This window comes from Mesocricetus auratus, unplaced genomic scaffold (genome assembly GCF_017639785.1).
Source record: "Mesocricetus auratus isolate SY011 unplaced genomic scaffold, BCM_Maur_2.0 Super-Scaffold_100010, whole genome shotgun sequence".
NCBI classification, from domain to species: Eukaryota; Metazoa; Chordata; class Mammalia; order Rodentia; family Cricetidae; genus Mesocricetus; species Mesocricetus auratus.
The window spans coordinates 79324160-79340375 of record NW_024429194.1 but is presented as its reverse complement, the minus strand read 5'-3'; the positions used below and the strand labels follow the sequence as shown (position 1 = coordinate 79340375).

The following is a 16216-nucleotide window of genomic DNA, read 5'->3' as shown; positions in this document are numbered from 1 at the left end:
ACAAACCCTGCTATGGAGGATAGCCTGGAACCAACACTGCCACTTCTCTGCATGAGTTCCATATCCTGCAAGTGGCCTTGCCTGGCAGAGAGATGGGTGCTTGTGTGGACCACCATATCACAGCCGATCTCTGCACTGCCTCCTTGAGGGAGCCTTGTGTGTGCATTCCTGTTTCTGTATGAGCATTTTGTGTGCATCTGTGTACATGCCCTATGTATTCCTGCATGTGTATGCATGCACAGATCTGTGTATTGTTGCACACGGATCATGTCTATATGATGTGTGCTCATCTTTGTGCATATTCTTGTGGTGTGTGTGTGTAGGTCTATAATTCCCCATGAGAATATGAGTAATTCCTCAACACAACATGAATTTATGCACACATGCATGTGCATGTGTGTGTATATGTACATGTGGGCACACACTGACACTCCCAGAGGCAAAGTGGGGAATGCTTCCTATCTTGTTAAGCCCTGGGAGAGAAAAACTTAGCCTTCGTTCTGCTTACTGGACCTTCTAACCCCAGCAAGGCCCCCCCCCTGTACAAACACAGGGCTCCCACAGAAGAGGTTGCTTGCAGGCTCTTGGGGATCCACTTACTCAAGGGAGTGGTTCCAGAATACACAGACAGGCTTGCTTCGCTCCTCGGTTTCCAACAGGGCAAACTCCACCAGGACAGGCCTCTGCAGAGAGCTGGGAAGTGGGGTCCCCTCACTGTACACCATAGCGCTTACTACTGGGGTATTGATGATGGGCCGGTTAGGCAATCTGTGGCAGAGAGGGACGATTATAGGGATAAACATGATTAATTCATGTTCTGGGAGAACCTGAATCCAGACACTACGAGGACATGGTCAAATGAGCAACTAAAACACAGGCCACGGACACAGATCACAGCACTGCCCTCAGGAGGGTCTGGGCTGCACTCCTGGTATTCTCAAGAGTACAGGGAGAGGATTCCAGCATGGTGGTGCACACCTTTAATCCCAGCACTTGGGAGGCAGATACAGGGGATCTCTGTGAGTTCAAAGCCAGCCTGGTCTACAAAGCAAACTCCAGGACAGCTAGAATGGTTACACAGAGAAACCCTGTCTCAAAAAAACAAAACAAAACAAACAACAAAAAGGGTACAGGGAGACCTGCTACCTCCAGGGGAAGGGGCTTCAGAAACTTTAAGGAGCAGGCATGTCTCTGCAAGATGTCAGAGGACATTACATACGGTGGCGACCCTGGGAGCAGTAGCATAGCCCACATAAGGAATCTGGTTAAGTGACTACAGCCTGGAACCCAGTCACTCACCTCTGAGTGTGACTTAAAAACAAGGACCGAGGAACAAGGAAGCACCCACAAGATACAGTAGCTGGAGCGACCTGTGTGCAGCCTTCTGTTCGGGGGCAGCACGTACCGTGCAGCGTGCTGGCTGAGGGGCCCTTGCTGGGCCAGCAGAAGGCAGAGACCCCTATAGGTCTCTCCTGTGACGGCCTCTGGGTGAGGTGTGGGGACAGACTAGAGCCCCCAGAGGCACACGTTGGTACGAACAAAGGAATGAGTGGATGTAAGTGTGAGGATGAACCAAGGCAAAGGACACACACCACCCCAGGGCAGAGCACCGTGGCAGACACAGAACCTCTCCTTGGTGGGCCATGGCAGAATGTTATTGTGGGTGACACTGGGTGACTAGAACTCAGAGTTGGGGAAATGGGTCCCTGCACCCAGGTCTCACCGGAGGCTGCGGTGGTCAGGGTCATAGTGTTCAGGCAGCAGCTGACCCAGGGTCCTGTAAATGATGACCAGGGCAACAGCAAACTGGCCAGGTTCATCAGGGTGTCTCCTCTGTCTGCTGAATGAGGTTTCTCTCTCGGCCCTGGATTCTGGTTGTGGTGCCTGTGGTCCAGCCCTCCGGTTGGCTAGCCTCATCATGGGACCTTCTGCAATGTGAGAACAGGGTATGAGGACTCAGGGCAGACACCCGTGCCACCAAATGGGTTCTACACTCTTAAAACTGGCAGCTAGAAACTAACATGGAGTCCCCTCAAGCATTAACAATTCACAGCCCAGCAGTAATTCTAGCTTTGTGTATGAGTTAGAAGAACTGTAAACAGATTTGAAGATGTGCGCACAGACAGTTCAAATTCATAGGCAGAAAGGAGTACAGTGACCGATGGGGTTGGAGTTGTCAGTGACAAGTGGCTAATTTCATAGCAACAAGAGGAAGGGCTGGGGAGGGTGAGAGACACTGGGAATGTAGCAGATGCCTCAGGATGGGGCTTTTAAAGTGGTAATGATGTCATGTGGCGGGTGACTGGGGTCTTATTATCATCCCTTCCGTACTCTTTGGATCCAATCAGAGCTGGGAACTGCAAGAGGAGACAGGGGCTTCTACACACATGTGTTCCGTGCCCTGTGCTTTCTAACTTCATGTTAAATGTGGACATGTTTTCAACTATACATGAGAGAAGCCATGTATATAACCCACACGTAAATACATATTTGGGGTGCCCAAGCCTACAGTGTCTTGCAACTCACTGAAGCAGCCAGCCATGATGGGGGAGACTCTGGTGTGGGTCTGACTGTCCCAGTGCCTGGGCTCGGTGGGGGAGAGGATAGGGAAAGAGATATTGTCATGTTCCCTGGATCAGCACGTGCAAGAGATGGACTACTCCCTGCCTGGGCGGGGCTCCTTCCTACCAGCCAACCTATCAGACACTATGCTGCCTGACAGGCAGGAAGTGTGGTACTGTGCTGGCCAACTCTAGTGTTTTAGCAGCTTTCAGATTTGGCACAATGAATAAAATGCCACCTGCACGGCTATAGGGAATTAGGGATTGGACAGTATGGGATTCCTTTCATGGCAAACTGGGTGTCCCTGAGCCACGCCTCAGAAGAAGATAGGTGATGGTGTCACAATGCTAAGGGACAGACCCATGTACACACATGTAAGAATAGTGTGCGCAATGTAGGCAAAATATATACGCATATGTGCATGCGTAGACTATTCACATACACACATGCATGCACGTGGAATATGTGTACATACAGGATATATCACATGCACACAGAATATACACACATATGCATATATATGCACACCTGGAATATAAAAATGCACATCTGCACATCTAGAATACAAACATATATGTACATATATGTGTATATTAACATATATACACATATGCACATTAACATGTATACAAATACAAACATTTTGAGCATACACATGTATGAACATTAATATATGTGCATTACACATACTGGATATACACACATGCACATTAGCATGTACATATGCATACTGAATATATATACAGCATATACATGTATACATACAGAATACCACACATATGCACATCAGGAAAACACACACACACACACCAATGCATACATAAAATATATGCACACTTGAATGCAAGGGACCCTTGTAGCTAAAGCTCACACACAACACAATCACTTCTGTGGTCAGCTGTGAACAAACATGTAACCACATATATGTGGAAACTGCAACTGAACAGCTTGGAAGCTGGAGCCTGTTCTGAGCTCAGTCCTACATCCATGAGAACCTCTCGCAGTATTTATGGAAGATACTTGAACATCACTCAGGCCTGCTTGCTCCAGACCCGGTTGAGGTGCGCCCAGCACTCTTAGAGGGTCACTTTCAAGGGACGGAGACATCCAAGGCAACAAGGGGCTTCTAAGTGGCTCTACCTTTTTTCTCTGGTGGTTTGAAGGTGTCAGCCGGGAAGGACACGGAGGACTCCAACTCCCTTGGGAACTCTTCCTGAACGTCCTCAAACCTTGGCACCTGGGCACCGGTGAAGTTAAACTTGTCGAAGATGTCAACTGCAAGAACTGGGACAATTCCTTTACTCACCCCCAAATGCCAGAGCTTTCCTGAACCCCCAGTTTTAAAACGATAACTGTTGTTTCAGCCGCAGCCATTGTCTCTAGGGAGCCTACTGGAAGTCACAACAGGACACCTGAGGGCGACACGAGGCAGAGTGTGGCAATCTGGCTCTTTATGGTGGCGTCTGTCACTGTCTTGCATGACTCTGATGGGGTGGAATATGAGAGGCAAGGCCAGCCACGACATGGCTGCGAGAGGTGCCATCCCATTCTGTCCCATGGACTGCGCCATCCCCACAGCCTTTCTAGGTGGTGGAGACAGAGGCAGAGTTGGTGAAATAGACACGGTGACTGAGTAAGCTCTGCAGCATGGGCTTACACTGTCTGTCTGCTCTCTGCCCTGTAGAAACAACTACAGGTCCCTGACAGGACACACAGTCAAGCAATCCCTCGGCTGGTGCTGGCTGCCACCACTCTGACAAAGAAGGGGAGCCATGCCTGTATGTGCCAGGGCCTGCTCGGTTTAAGACTCCCTGCTAACAGCTGAGCATAGTGGTGCATGCTTTTAATCCCAACACACAGGAGGCAGAGGCAGGCAGATTTGTGACTTCCAGGATAGCCTGGCTTGCAGCGTGAGTTCTGGGATGGCCTGAGATGCACAGGGAGACCCTGTCTCAAAAGAACAAAAGAACCCCTTCAAGGAAAGACTCACTGCTAGGACAGTGTCCCTTGAGACACCTGCAAAAGGAGCAGGAAGAAAGCCTAACGGCGTGGGGTAGGGCGTCTCAGAGGGTCAGTTCAGCAATGTTGCTGGCCCACACCTAGTTAGAGGAACTCTGTCTGCAGAATGGAGATTCCTAGGGGTTGGGGACTTCTTGCCAGCTTTGTCTGGACAGGTTGGGAACTGATTTTTACCAACCCGGGGCATTCTCTGCCTGAAGGAATCAGGACCGCTAACTCCCAACCCCAGGGCAATGTATATTAGAATCTGCAGTAACATGGACTTGTACGCTGGTAGCAGATGGCTTAGAGACTGGTCCAGGGTGGGGGAGACTCCACCTCCATCCCCACATGTCCCTCCAGCATGTACTTTTATTTGCAGTGAATGGGGAGAGGGCCATATTGTCCCCAGGCAGACTGCGCTGTAGGCAATCTCAGACCTGGGTGTCTGAAAGGCCAGCTGGACTCTGAAGACCCCAGGGTGTCACCTCCACAGCAGTATCTGGCCCCAGGAATGACATGGGCGATTGTAGATATCTTTTTGAGTTGGGTAACTTCTCCCATTTCATAGGCTAGAAGCTAGAGGCTGGATTTACTTTTCTACAGAGTGCCCTGGCTGAGGCTGTGCCCCACCCACTGTCAGGGGTTAGCTTCTGGACAGAATGACGCCAAGTCCCTGGGGTTCTGCCTTCAGGTACCCTGCTCCCCCCCCCCACACACACAGGTCAGGCCGTACTCATGTTGGCGGTGATGATGATGAAGGGCCTCAGATAGGTCCTTTTCACGTTCCGTGCCACGTTGCTGAAGTATGCCTCGAAGCGTCTCAGCAGCTGCGCGGCACCGCCCTCACTTCTCTGGATCTGTTCCCATGCTGCCTGTGTAGCTGGGGCCAGGAGGGCGCTGCCCGTGTGGACAACATCCTAGACAGACAGACAGACAGACAGACGGTATTCAGTGTCTGTCCTCAGATGCCTGGTCCTGAGATGGAGTGAACCATCTTCTTCAGCCATGGGCTGACCAGGACCGAGCTGGGCCAGGAGAGCAGGGCTATAAGTCAACATCAGAGGCCAGGAGCGTGCCGCCCTGCTGGGGTCTCACACAGACATCCCCACGCACTAAGGAGGGAGGCAGGCAGGGGTGCCCCCTTCATTTTAGACCCTGGACCACACAGGTAAACCAGGGAAGAGAACCATGGTTCTGTGCTGAGGATGGAAGTGTGGCGAGGCCAGCTGCGGACTCAATTATGGGGCAATGGCCCACATATCCACCACACCAGGGTTTATGTGAGGCAGCGTTCAGCATGGTATGGGATGTGGGGCTTCAATGGCGTTCAACAGACAGCCTTTTGCAGGAGGTATCACAGCAGGAGGCTGAAGAGCTTATCCCTAGGCCCTGCCATTCTCAAACCCGTGGGCAAACCCTAAGCTCTACGTGCCTCGGAGTTTCCTTATCGGTCAAGTGGTAGGAAAACATGCATAGCTAAAAAACAGGCCACTTAGAATACTGGGCCTACCGAGTGGCCCCTAACTGCCAGCATCGCTGTTGTCCTCGAGGCTGTGGTCTGTCCTTGCCTAGCCACAGCACTAACGTGACTGTCTCACACCTGAAATGGAGGGATGCCTTGACAGGACCCCATACTTCACTTCCCCAGCTGAGGCCAGCTCCTGATCCCACAAACTCCTGCTGCACGAGGTCCACCCTCCTCTTACCTCGTGGAAATTGGCCTCCCGAGTGGCTGCCAAGTCGAAGCCCTGTTGGTGGCTCTCATGCTGCAGGATGCGGGCCAACAGCTGGTAGGCTGTGCGCACATCATTGCCAAAGAGTGTACCATTGTGCTGCGTGGCATTCCTCAGTGCCTTCGCCAGCCTCAGGGACCTGTCTCCATCCATCCTTGTCTCATTGCGGCTCAGCTTCTCATTCTGGAACAAAAAGGAAATGACAGTGTTCTGCAAATAGGTTTCATCTGTTTTGGCCCTGCCCACCATTCAGAAATTCTCTACTGTTTAGTCTCCTTGATGGTACTCCAAAGTCCCCAAACCCGGAAATGATAGCAAGAAAAGGGCAGGCCTCCTGGGAAAGAGTGTGTTGAAGCTATGCCTGAGTTTGGTGACGGTGAGGACTCTGTGTCCACAGACCTACAACCAGAGGACAGGAGGCCCATTTGAACCGGAGTAAGGGAGGTAGGCCTGGCCCCTGGCCTCTGAAGCCCCAGGGTCACCCCTTCTCCACTTGCTTCCAGAGTCATGGCCTCTTGGGAGCCATACCTGACCCAAATGCAACCCCTATACCATGTACCCAAGAAGCACCTCCCCAAGGCTGTGACCTACCATGGCCTTTAGGTCCACAAAGTAGCCCGAGGTGCAGTTGAAGAGCTCTGGGGGAAGCCAGCCCTTCTCTCCGCTGCAGTGCCGAACTGCGTTGCCTTGGGAACAGAAGCATGGTCATACTGTGGGTGGACACCTAGTGACACCTCAGCCTGACGGACTTGGCCAACCCTTGCACTGAGTACAGATGGGGATCTAGGTGGGGGCAATGCCAGGCACGTTCATGGCCACAGACAGAGCTGACACATGCTCTCATCTTTCATGCTGAAAACTCCTAAGCTGCCCTGAGAGTCAAAGCCAGGTCCTCTGGGTTCCCAGCAGTGAAGGCAATCATGTGGGGATGGGGAAGTCTGTGCGACAATGAGCCTGCGCTGACGATCCCCACACAGGCCTTACAGGAAACATCACACACATCATTACTTGTCATTTTACAGAGAACAAATACCATACGCAACAAGGTGGCTTGTCAAGGCCCTAGGCAGAGAGTGGCAAAGCCACGGGTCCCACCTTTGAGGGACAGTGAGGGGAATCACAGGGCCATTTTCATCCGTTATGCCCCTTTCGTGTTCTGCATCTTGCTACTGAGGGAAAGCCTATGTCATTTCTCCCAACACACTCCTTAATGACATTGTTTAAAATCAAATTAAATGTGTGTCTGCACTTATGTCTGTGCATTAACACCACATGCATGCTCAGTGCCAGGGAGGCCAGAGAAGATCTTCAGACCCCCCAGGACTGGAGTTACAGATGGTTATGAGTCACCATGTGGGTTCTGGGAATTTGAACCCAGGTCCTCTAGAAGAGAACCCAGTGCTCTTAACCAAGGAGCTATCGCTCTAGCCCATGGTATTCTTTCAATGTGGACATTAAAAGCTCAGATGCCCAGACCACCTGCCCAGAAAGAAGCCTGCCTCAAACTGGCTTCCTATCCTGAGGGCCAGGCACCGGACTTACCCACTGATCCTTTGGGGCATGGCACCGCTGCTGGCTGCCCAAATTTCGTCTGTGGCCACCAGATGCCAGCCTCAAATGCTCTGGGACACCCATTGTAGATCACTGAGGACAGAGGAGAAAGTCATTCAGCCCAGCTCAGCTGTGTACACAAAAGGCACCGGTCCTATGTTCCACCCACAAAAGGCTCCCAACATGAGTGATTCCAGTACCTTCCAGTCACCGTGCACATTAGAGCAGGCTCTGGGTTAGGGTTTCTAGAAGGCCAGGGGAACTCAGTATAAAGGCTCCCAGGATTCTCCAAGCCCAAGGGATAGGCATGCACACGCATGCACACTCATGTGCATGCTAGCGTACACATGTTAAACATGGCAGCCTGTTCTGCGGTGTGACCAGAAAAGAGTCAAGGGACAATGACAGACCTTCACAGCCGAGTGAGGTGACCTCAGCAAAGGGGTTATCACAGCGGTTGCATTGGCGGCCGATAACCCCAGGCTTGCAGGCACACTGCCCAGTGTCCATGTCGCAGGCACGGCTGTGGGAACCATGGGGGAAGCAGTCGCAGGGGAGGCAAGCATCCTGGGCTGGGGGCTTGTAGTAATTCTCCTGAAAAGTCAAAGGTGGGACCAGAGAGATGGCTCAGTGGGTAAAGGTGCTTACCGCACAAGTCTGGCCAACTGAGTTCGATTCCCAGAACCTACATAAAACTGGAGGGAGAGAACTGTCTCCACAGAGTTGATCTCTGACCTCCCCATGGGTACAATGACCCATGCACACTAAATAAATGCAATAAAACTCTTTTCTTATACTTCTTGTAAGTACTAGGATGGAGCTCAGGGCTTTGTGTTTATTTGACAAATTCTCAAAATTATTCCAAAGCCAAATCTTTTTCTACCCCCAGACAGGGACTCCCCTTCATAGCCCAGCCTGGCTTTGAACTCATGGTCCTTCTGTCCTAGACTCCTGTGTGCTGGGATTACATGTGTCTAGTACCACACCTAATTAAAAACTTTCTCTAACTTAAAAAATGTTTATTTTGTGCATGTGTGTGTGAGTACAGTGTCCTGTCAGGAGGTCCGAAGACCACTTTAGGGCTGCTCATGCCTGCTGCCTTGTGGAATCTAGGGATTGAAGTCAGACTATTGTGCAAGTGCCTGTAAAGCTGAACCATCTTGCCTGCCCACTTTAAGTTCAGATGAGAAAAAGCTTAAGGCGTTTCCCGCCCCCCCATAACGCTGTATACGTGCCTCTTCCTTCCTCCTGCCCCCCCACAAATACAACTGCCCACCCATCTAAGCATGCAAGGCCTGACCCACATTCATTTCAACTTGACACTTGGAGTGTTTTGAGGCACAAGGCCCGTGTCACCGTTTGGATCACTGTGGAGCACTCAGGGCAAGACGGACACTGGAGAAGCATCCCAAGGATCCCACAGCGGCAACTTCCTTCCCTGGTTCTCACCCTGTCTCCTTGACAGCATGACCCTTACTGAGTGACCACTGCTACCCTCAAACCCAATAGTAATCTTCTGGTGGCAACTCTGAAGGCACCCGTGGTCGGGGGCAGGGGTTCCCCCCCACTGTGGCTAAGCACACAGGAGCATATTCAGAAGCTGTGAGATCAGGTGTCCTAAGCTGCACACACAGTAGGTCTGGATAACAAGACAGGGTATGGTTTGTGTGTGGATGTGGGTGAGGGGGTGCTGGGGATCAAATCCAGGGTCTGTGCAATGATGAATGTATGAGCTCTACCTCCCGAGCAATATCCCCTGTCCCCCAGATTTTATTTTATTTTATTATTATTTTTTTTTTTTTTTGGTTTTTCGAGACAGGGTTTCTCTGTATTGTTTTGGAGACTGTCCTGGAACTCACTCTGTAGACCAGGCTGGCCTCGAACTCACAGAGATCCGCCTGCCTCTGCCTCCCGAGTGCTGGGATTAAAGGCGTGCGCCACCACCGCCCGGCGTCCCCCAGATTTTAAAAACTGTCCACTAACTTCCAGCTTGGTAAAAGGGCAGGATGGCAGCCGGCGAGGAAAACCAAGACTGAGGCCAAAGATGCGGCAACCTGCGCAGAAACGCCTTGGCCTGTGGCTCCTCACTGGGTGTGGGGCTGAAGAAAGACTACAGTGGCTTCTAGGTCCCACAGTGGGACAGTCTGAACCAGGTTAGATGTAAGAAGCCCCAGAGTGTTCCCAGAGCACAGGTGAGCAACCTAATATATGTTTGTTTGCTTTGGTTTTCAAGACAGGGTTTCTCTGTGAGCCCTGTCTGTCCTGGAACTCACTCCGTAGACTTGAACTCAGAGATCCACCTGCCTCTGCCTCATGAGTACTGGGATTAAAAGCATGCACCAGCACAACCCAACATTTATATGCACGCATGGTTGGGTGTATGCATGCATGCATGCAAGCATGACTCTGTACAGGTACGAATGCAAGTAGATATTTGTGCTTATATAGGAGTGCATGTGAATATAGGCGAATGTGTGTATATGAAAGTATACGATATATATATACACATGCATCCGTCCACGTGTACAGACTCATGTTTCTATGTAGGCCATACTATGCATGCATAGTCAGTTCGCCGGGCTCAAGCCTAAGGGAGGTGGGGACAGGCTGGTGGCTCCTCACCTTGCACTGGCATTGGCCATTGGTCTTGTTGCAGTCCGGATCAAAACCTTGACTGACGGCACAGTGACAAGGGCCACACACTGGGTTCCCCCACCAGCCTTTGGGGCATGGAAGGTCAACTCTGAAGGAAAAAATAAGGTGACAGATGAAGGACAGTTAAGACTTTTGTGCCCTTATCCCTACCTTCAGGGGCCACATACCCAGTCAGGCTCTGTTAAAAATGTTTTTCTCCATGCTTTCATATATCTTAAAGACACACATGAGAAGCCCTCAACGAGGGCCTCGGGTTAATGTGGCATAGATGGGGGTGGGGCGGGGATGGCAACTGTTTGTATCTCTCCAGCAGAGAGGAGGCAGGGAAGATGGGGACGGAAGCCAAGAGGGCCACAAGGCAGTGTTCCGGACTCCCTTACTTGTTCTCGCAGTACTGCCCATAGTGGCCGGGCCCACATTCGCAGGAGTAGCCTCGAGGACTGTTGGGGGAGCGCACACAGGCTGCCACGTGCTTGCAGGGGTTCAGGAGACATGCGTCCACACACTTCCTTCCAAAGTACCCTGTGGGGACAGGGCCAGCATAACCACTGCATCAAGGCTTCTCCTGTATCCCATGCTTCCTGAAGCTGACCGTTCCTGCCACTCAGCACAAAGGAACAGCAGCTTCCCCTCCAGGTCACAGGAGACAGACTGGGAAAACATGGAAGGCAACCAGCCCAGGCCAGGGGAGGGTTGAACGTAGGGGTGTAGGTCCTGGCTATTCCAGACGCATGGGAAATGGGAGCTATCAATGATACCCTCAGTGCTTCTCCACCCACCAAATTCAGAGGTGACCAGCGAATGTGTGACTTTTTAAAATGTGTCATTTTACACTGCTGACTAACTGTACTTTGGCATTAAAGTCCCGAACATTCCCTAGGCTGAGAAAGCAAAAGCAAGGGAGTCTGTTTCCAGTAAAAAAAAAAAAAAAAAAAAAAAAAAGGACCCCTGCTTTCTGAGGGGAGCAGGGAGGCGGAAAGAAGGTCTACCTCTGTAACCCAGGCTAGTCCCCAGGAACTCACCATGCAGCCCAGGCTAGCCTAGAACTCACTATGCAATCTAAGCTGGTCTCAAATTTGCAACTATTTTTTTCTCGCCATGGCTGATGCTTCCTCCCAAGTGCTGATATTACTGGTGTGGGTCGCCATGCATGGCATAGAGGCCGCTTCTCATACAACAGCTTAGGGCCCTACATTCTCACTGATTTGACCAGGGAGGCTGACACCCAAAATCAGTTTCCCCAGATGCATCAGAGCCACCAAAGGTTCCTCAGTGTGAAGTGAGGGCCCCACCTCTGTCACAGACGCAGGAGTAGCTATCCCAGGTGTCACGGCAGTGGCTGTGCGGAGGGCAGGGGCTTGAGGCACACGGGTCCTCCACATCACAGCCGTCCTTCACCCTGACCTTGAGGGCATCATTCATGTTCAGGGTGGCGATGTTGGTGGAAGTCTCCCCCATCCTCACGCCCTGCATTTAAAACGTAGGGGCAGCTGGACTCAGTCCCAGAGTGGTAAAACAGAAGGAACCCCAGAGGGTGAAGAGAAGTTAAGAGAGCCCCAAATTCTCTCCCAGTCTGAACAGTCAGTTCTTATCTCCACAGCCTGGAGCCCGGGGACACGGCAATGCAGGGTCACACAGCACAGCCAGCGGCAAAGGAATGTGTGGTCTGTGTTCACTGCAGGGGGACACAGCTTAGTGCTCCCTTGGCAGCTGTGGGACACAGGTGTTGATATGAAGCTGAACCAACCAGGTAGCCGTGGCGGAAGCAAAAAGATGAAGGCTGGGGATATGCGGGCTAGATTCCTGGCATAAGGGGAGCTGCGCGGGAAGGTGGGAGTGAGCAGGAAACATGAATTAAAGTTTGGGGTGCCTATTAGATGGGTCATTGCTTTGTTAAAAACTAATGAAGAGCCCTACCAATTGCAGCGATAGAGGCCTGAAACACCCAGCAAAGATGCAGGGCCATGCCCGCCATACCTGCATACAGCCTCGGAAACCATGGCGCACCGACAACTTGTCCTCAGACACACCTCCGATGACAATAGTCCGCATCTTCAACCCAGGGAGCTGGTTCCCAATCTGCACCGTGCTCTACACGGAAAGAACAGGGGTCTCTGGGCACATCTTCGCAGTGGGAGGAATGTGCTCAAAGACTACGGCAGAGAAACATGAGCCACCTCCCTTGAGCCCCCAAAGGAACACTTGGCTGTCTGGAGGAAAGCAGGCTGACTGTATGTGACACACATTGCATGGGATCCAGGCAGTCAGTGGGGAAGACATGGGCAACCCTCCTGCCCCATATTGGACACACCAACAAAAGAGCCATGCTCCAAGAATGAGTTGGGTAAACAGGAGGCAGGCAGGGAGTGGGGACCATGTATTCCCATGGGAATCTGGGTCTCAGCTGGCTCCCAGCCCCAGCAAGGGGCTAAACTCAACAGCAATGCACTCTTAGAAGGAAATGCAAGGCAAGCTGAGACTCTGAGGCCTTCGTGAATCACACCAGGCATTCGCTCAGTATGTGGTTATCTTCTGCCATGTGCCACAGTCTCTGCCTGGGAACTGCAGAAACCAGTGTGCTTCAGTAAGCACTCTGAGGGTGCTGTCTGGAGACAGCTGCCATGCGGCTGGGACAGATGTGGGTCTGTGTCTTCCAGTCCCTCGGGACCCTGGTCTTTTCCAGTTTCATTCACTGTTCCCCTTTCTGGGAGAGGTGCGCTGGTGTCTGTGATTGGACAGAGGCTCAGGGCTGGACAATGATATGCTACAGTGAGATGCTACTCAAAGCAACTTCACCGAGAGGAAGCTCTGCAAAGGCACCAGAAGCACCATAACGGGAGACCCAGGTGGGCAAAGCCCAACTCCAGACTACAGAAGTGTCCTCAGCACACATGGGATGGAAGATACAAATCCAGGGATGCCAACCAGCACTTCTCCAAACCTGCAAGGTACCTGCAGGTGCTGACGTATCGAGTGTCATTGTGCTTTTCCACTGACTGATGAAAAACTGTCCCCAGCAGGGTACGGGTGTGTACTTACCTGGTCCATCCCATAGTCCAAGGTCATGACTGCCAGGTATTTGATGTCTTTGCCCTCCTTGGCACTCCTCAGTTCTATTAGCACATGATGCCATTCTCCATCAGTTATTCGGGACTTGGACAGCTTCATGGATGCCACATCGGAGGGGCCATGGGAGACCTCAAATTGGATGTAGTTGTTGAGAATCTGTAGGGCAGAGAGCCACACCAACTGACTGGTGCTGTTACATGAAAAGCATTCTGCAGACATCTAATAACATAGCCATGCAGATAGACTTAGACATGGCACCAGGGTGGGAAAAAATGGATTTAAAAATTAGGAGCCAGGCATGATGGTGCCCACCTGTAATCCCAGGACTTGGCAGAACAGCAAGAATGATCCTGAATTTGGAGACAGCTTATTTTAAATAGCAAGTGACAGGCCAGCCTGGGCTACATAGTAAGACTATCTCAAAAGAGAAAGGAAAAAGTAAACAAAGAAAGACACAGATTTGGTTGGGGATGTAGCTCAGTGGTAGAGCACTTGCCTGGCCATGTAAGGCCTGGGCTTTTGCTCCGTAACCACACACACACACACACACACACACACACACACACACACACACACACACACACACACACACACACACACACACACTTATAGTTTGTCCAGATCTAATCGTGTTTAAAGACACGTATGAAAATCAAGAGTATTGCACCTAGCCTAGAGCAGTGTTTTAAATTAATGCACTCGAGGTCAGGTGCAGTGGGGTATGTTTTTAATCCCAGAACTTTGGAGGCAGAGACAAGGGCAGGGACCCAGAGGCAGAGGGACAGAGGCAAGTGAATCTATATGTATTTGAGGCCAGCCTGCTCAACACAGTGAGTTCTAGGCCAGCCAAGACAAAACAAATAATACCCAAAAAAAAGAAGATGGAAGGAAGGAAAGAAGGAGAGAGGGAGGGAGGAAGGAAGGAAGGAAAGAAGAAGAGAGGGAGGGAGGAAGGAAGGAAGGAAAGAAGGAAGGAAGGAAGACAGTCAGGCAGCTGGGGGCTGACAAGATGGCTCAGGGGGTAAAGGCACTTGCTGCCAAGCCTAATGACCTGGGTTAGATCCCTGAAACTCACAAGATAGAAAGAGAGAGAGAACTGACTTCCACAGGTTGTCTCTGGGCCCCATATGCACACATATAATTAAATAAAGGAATAAAGAAATGCAAATTTCTTAAATTAATGCGGAACTGGGTGAGTTGGACCACCCGTGTGAAGCTCTGAGTGACACAGCTGAGTTGCAGGGCCAAGGTCAGGGAGAAGGAAGCTCTGCTTGGGGCTGCTTCCCCCAAGGCTGCCAGCTGGTTCTGAAGACTCAGTTGCAGCAGAGCTGAAGAGGGTGTGCAGGCTCATGGGAAAAAGACAAGCATTGCAATCCCAACAAAGCTGGATGGGTAGACATCTTCAAGGCTTAGTGCTGGGATGCTGAAGGTCTAGACACTCTGAGTAAGCAAGAAACAGAGCAGATCTTGTAGGAACAGGAGCCTGTCTTCTACTCTCTGTGACTGCACCAATGTGTTCTGGGGCAACTAGTTCCCTTGGCTGCTGCCAACAACAACCAAGATGACAATGACACCTGTTCTCTCTAGATTTTCAGTACCGATGCCTAGCATTCAATAAAAATATCCCAGTGTATCAGGACAGAGTAGCATGTATAAAGCTTTACTCAGGGAAGAGTAGAACAGACCCATAGGGATGACAGAATAATCAGAACCAGGTTTGTGAGCAGTCATGAGAGCCACAGACAGACTTGAGGACCAGCAGATGCTTGGTTCTGGCTGCCTGTGTAATAGTCCAGAAGGATCAAGCCACCAGATTTCAATACATGAAAAAAACAAAACAAAACAGACAGCAAGGCTGTGGCTTACATAAGATGTTCACAGTTAAAGATAATGCCGACCAAAATGAGGCTTAGGTTGAAGTTCACTGACCATGACACACCTAAAATGTAAAGACATAGAAGATGTGGAAAATAAAAGGATGGACATAGCAGGGTGGTGGTGGCGCATGCCTTTAATTCCAGAACTCGGGAGGTAGAGGCAGGTGAGTCTTTATGAGTTTGAGGCCAGCCTGATTTACATAGTGAGTTCCAGGACAGCCAAGGCCACACAGAGAAATCCTGTCTTGAAAAGCAAAAACAGAAGGATGGACAGAGACACTACAGACAGGAGGGCTGGTGTGGCTGTATTAGCAGGCAGAGCACTTTAAGGCAAGTATCATCACTAGAGAGAAAGGGCATTCATAATGACACCAGAACCAGTCTTCCAGGAAGGAAAACAGCCGAGCACTGAAGACCACATACAGGTTGCTACAATACCAGACAAAAACTGAAGTGGCATAGCATTTTTAGAGGTTTGGTTTTGGTTTTCTGAGACAGGGTCTCACACAGCCCATACTGGTCTCCAACTTGTAAGCCCAAGATGGACTTTAGTTTCTGATCCTTTGGCCTCTACTTCCTAAGTGCTGGGACTACAGGTGTGTGACACTACACCTCATTTACACAGTGCTGGGAATCCAACCAAGGGCCTTGTATACACTAGGCAGGTAATCTACCCACTGAGATACACTGCCAACCCCTGACACAGCCTGCTTAACCACAATCAATGCCACTGTCTTAACATTTGTGGATCCCCTTGCATCTCCTTGC

General features: G+C 50.9%; 1 protein-coding gene across 1 annotated transcript in view; it reads right to left on the bottom strand.

The window, feature by feature from the left end:
* The window catches only part of Celsr1 (cadherin EGF LAG seven-pass G-type receptor 1), a 141005-nt gene that overhangs the window by 19280 nt on the left and 105509 nt on the right, over positions 1-16216 (bottom strand). Inside the window, 13 exon segments of the mRNA XM_005066887.4 lie at positions 601-768; positions 1724-1928; positions 3703-3846; positions 5297-5480; positions 6270-6479; positions 6888-6982; positions 7839-7940; positions 8258-8441; positions 10470-10590; positions 10883-11024; positions 11795-11969; positions 12480-12593; positions 13542-13727. Of these exon segments, the coding sequence (XP_005066944.2) occupies positions 601-768; positions 1724-1928; positions 3703-3846; positions 5297-5480; positions 6270-6479; positions 6888-6982; positions 7839-7940; positions 8258-8441; positions 10470-10590; positions 10883-11024; positions 11795-11969; positions 12480-12593; positions 13542-13727 (2030 nt within the window).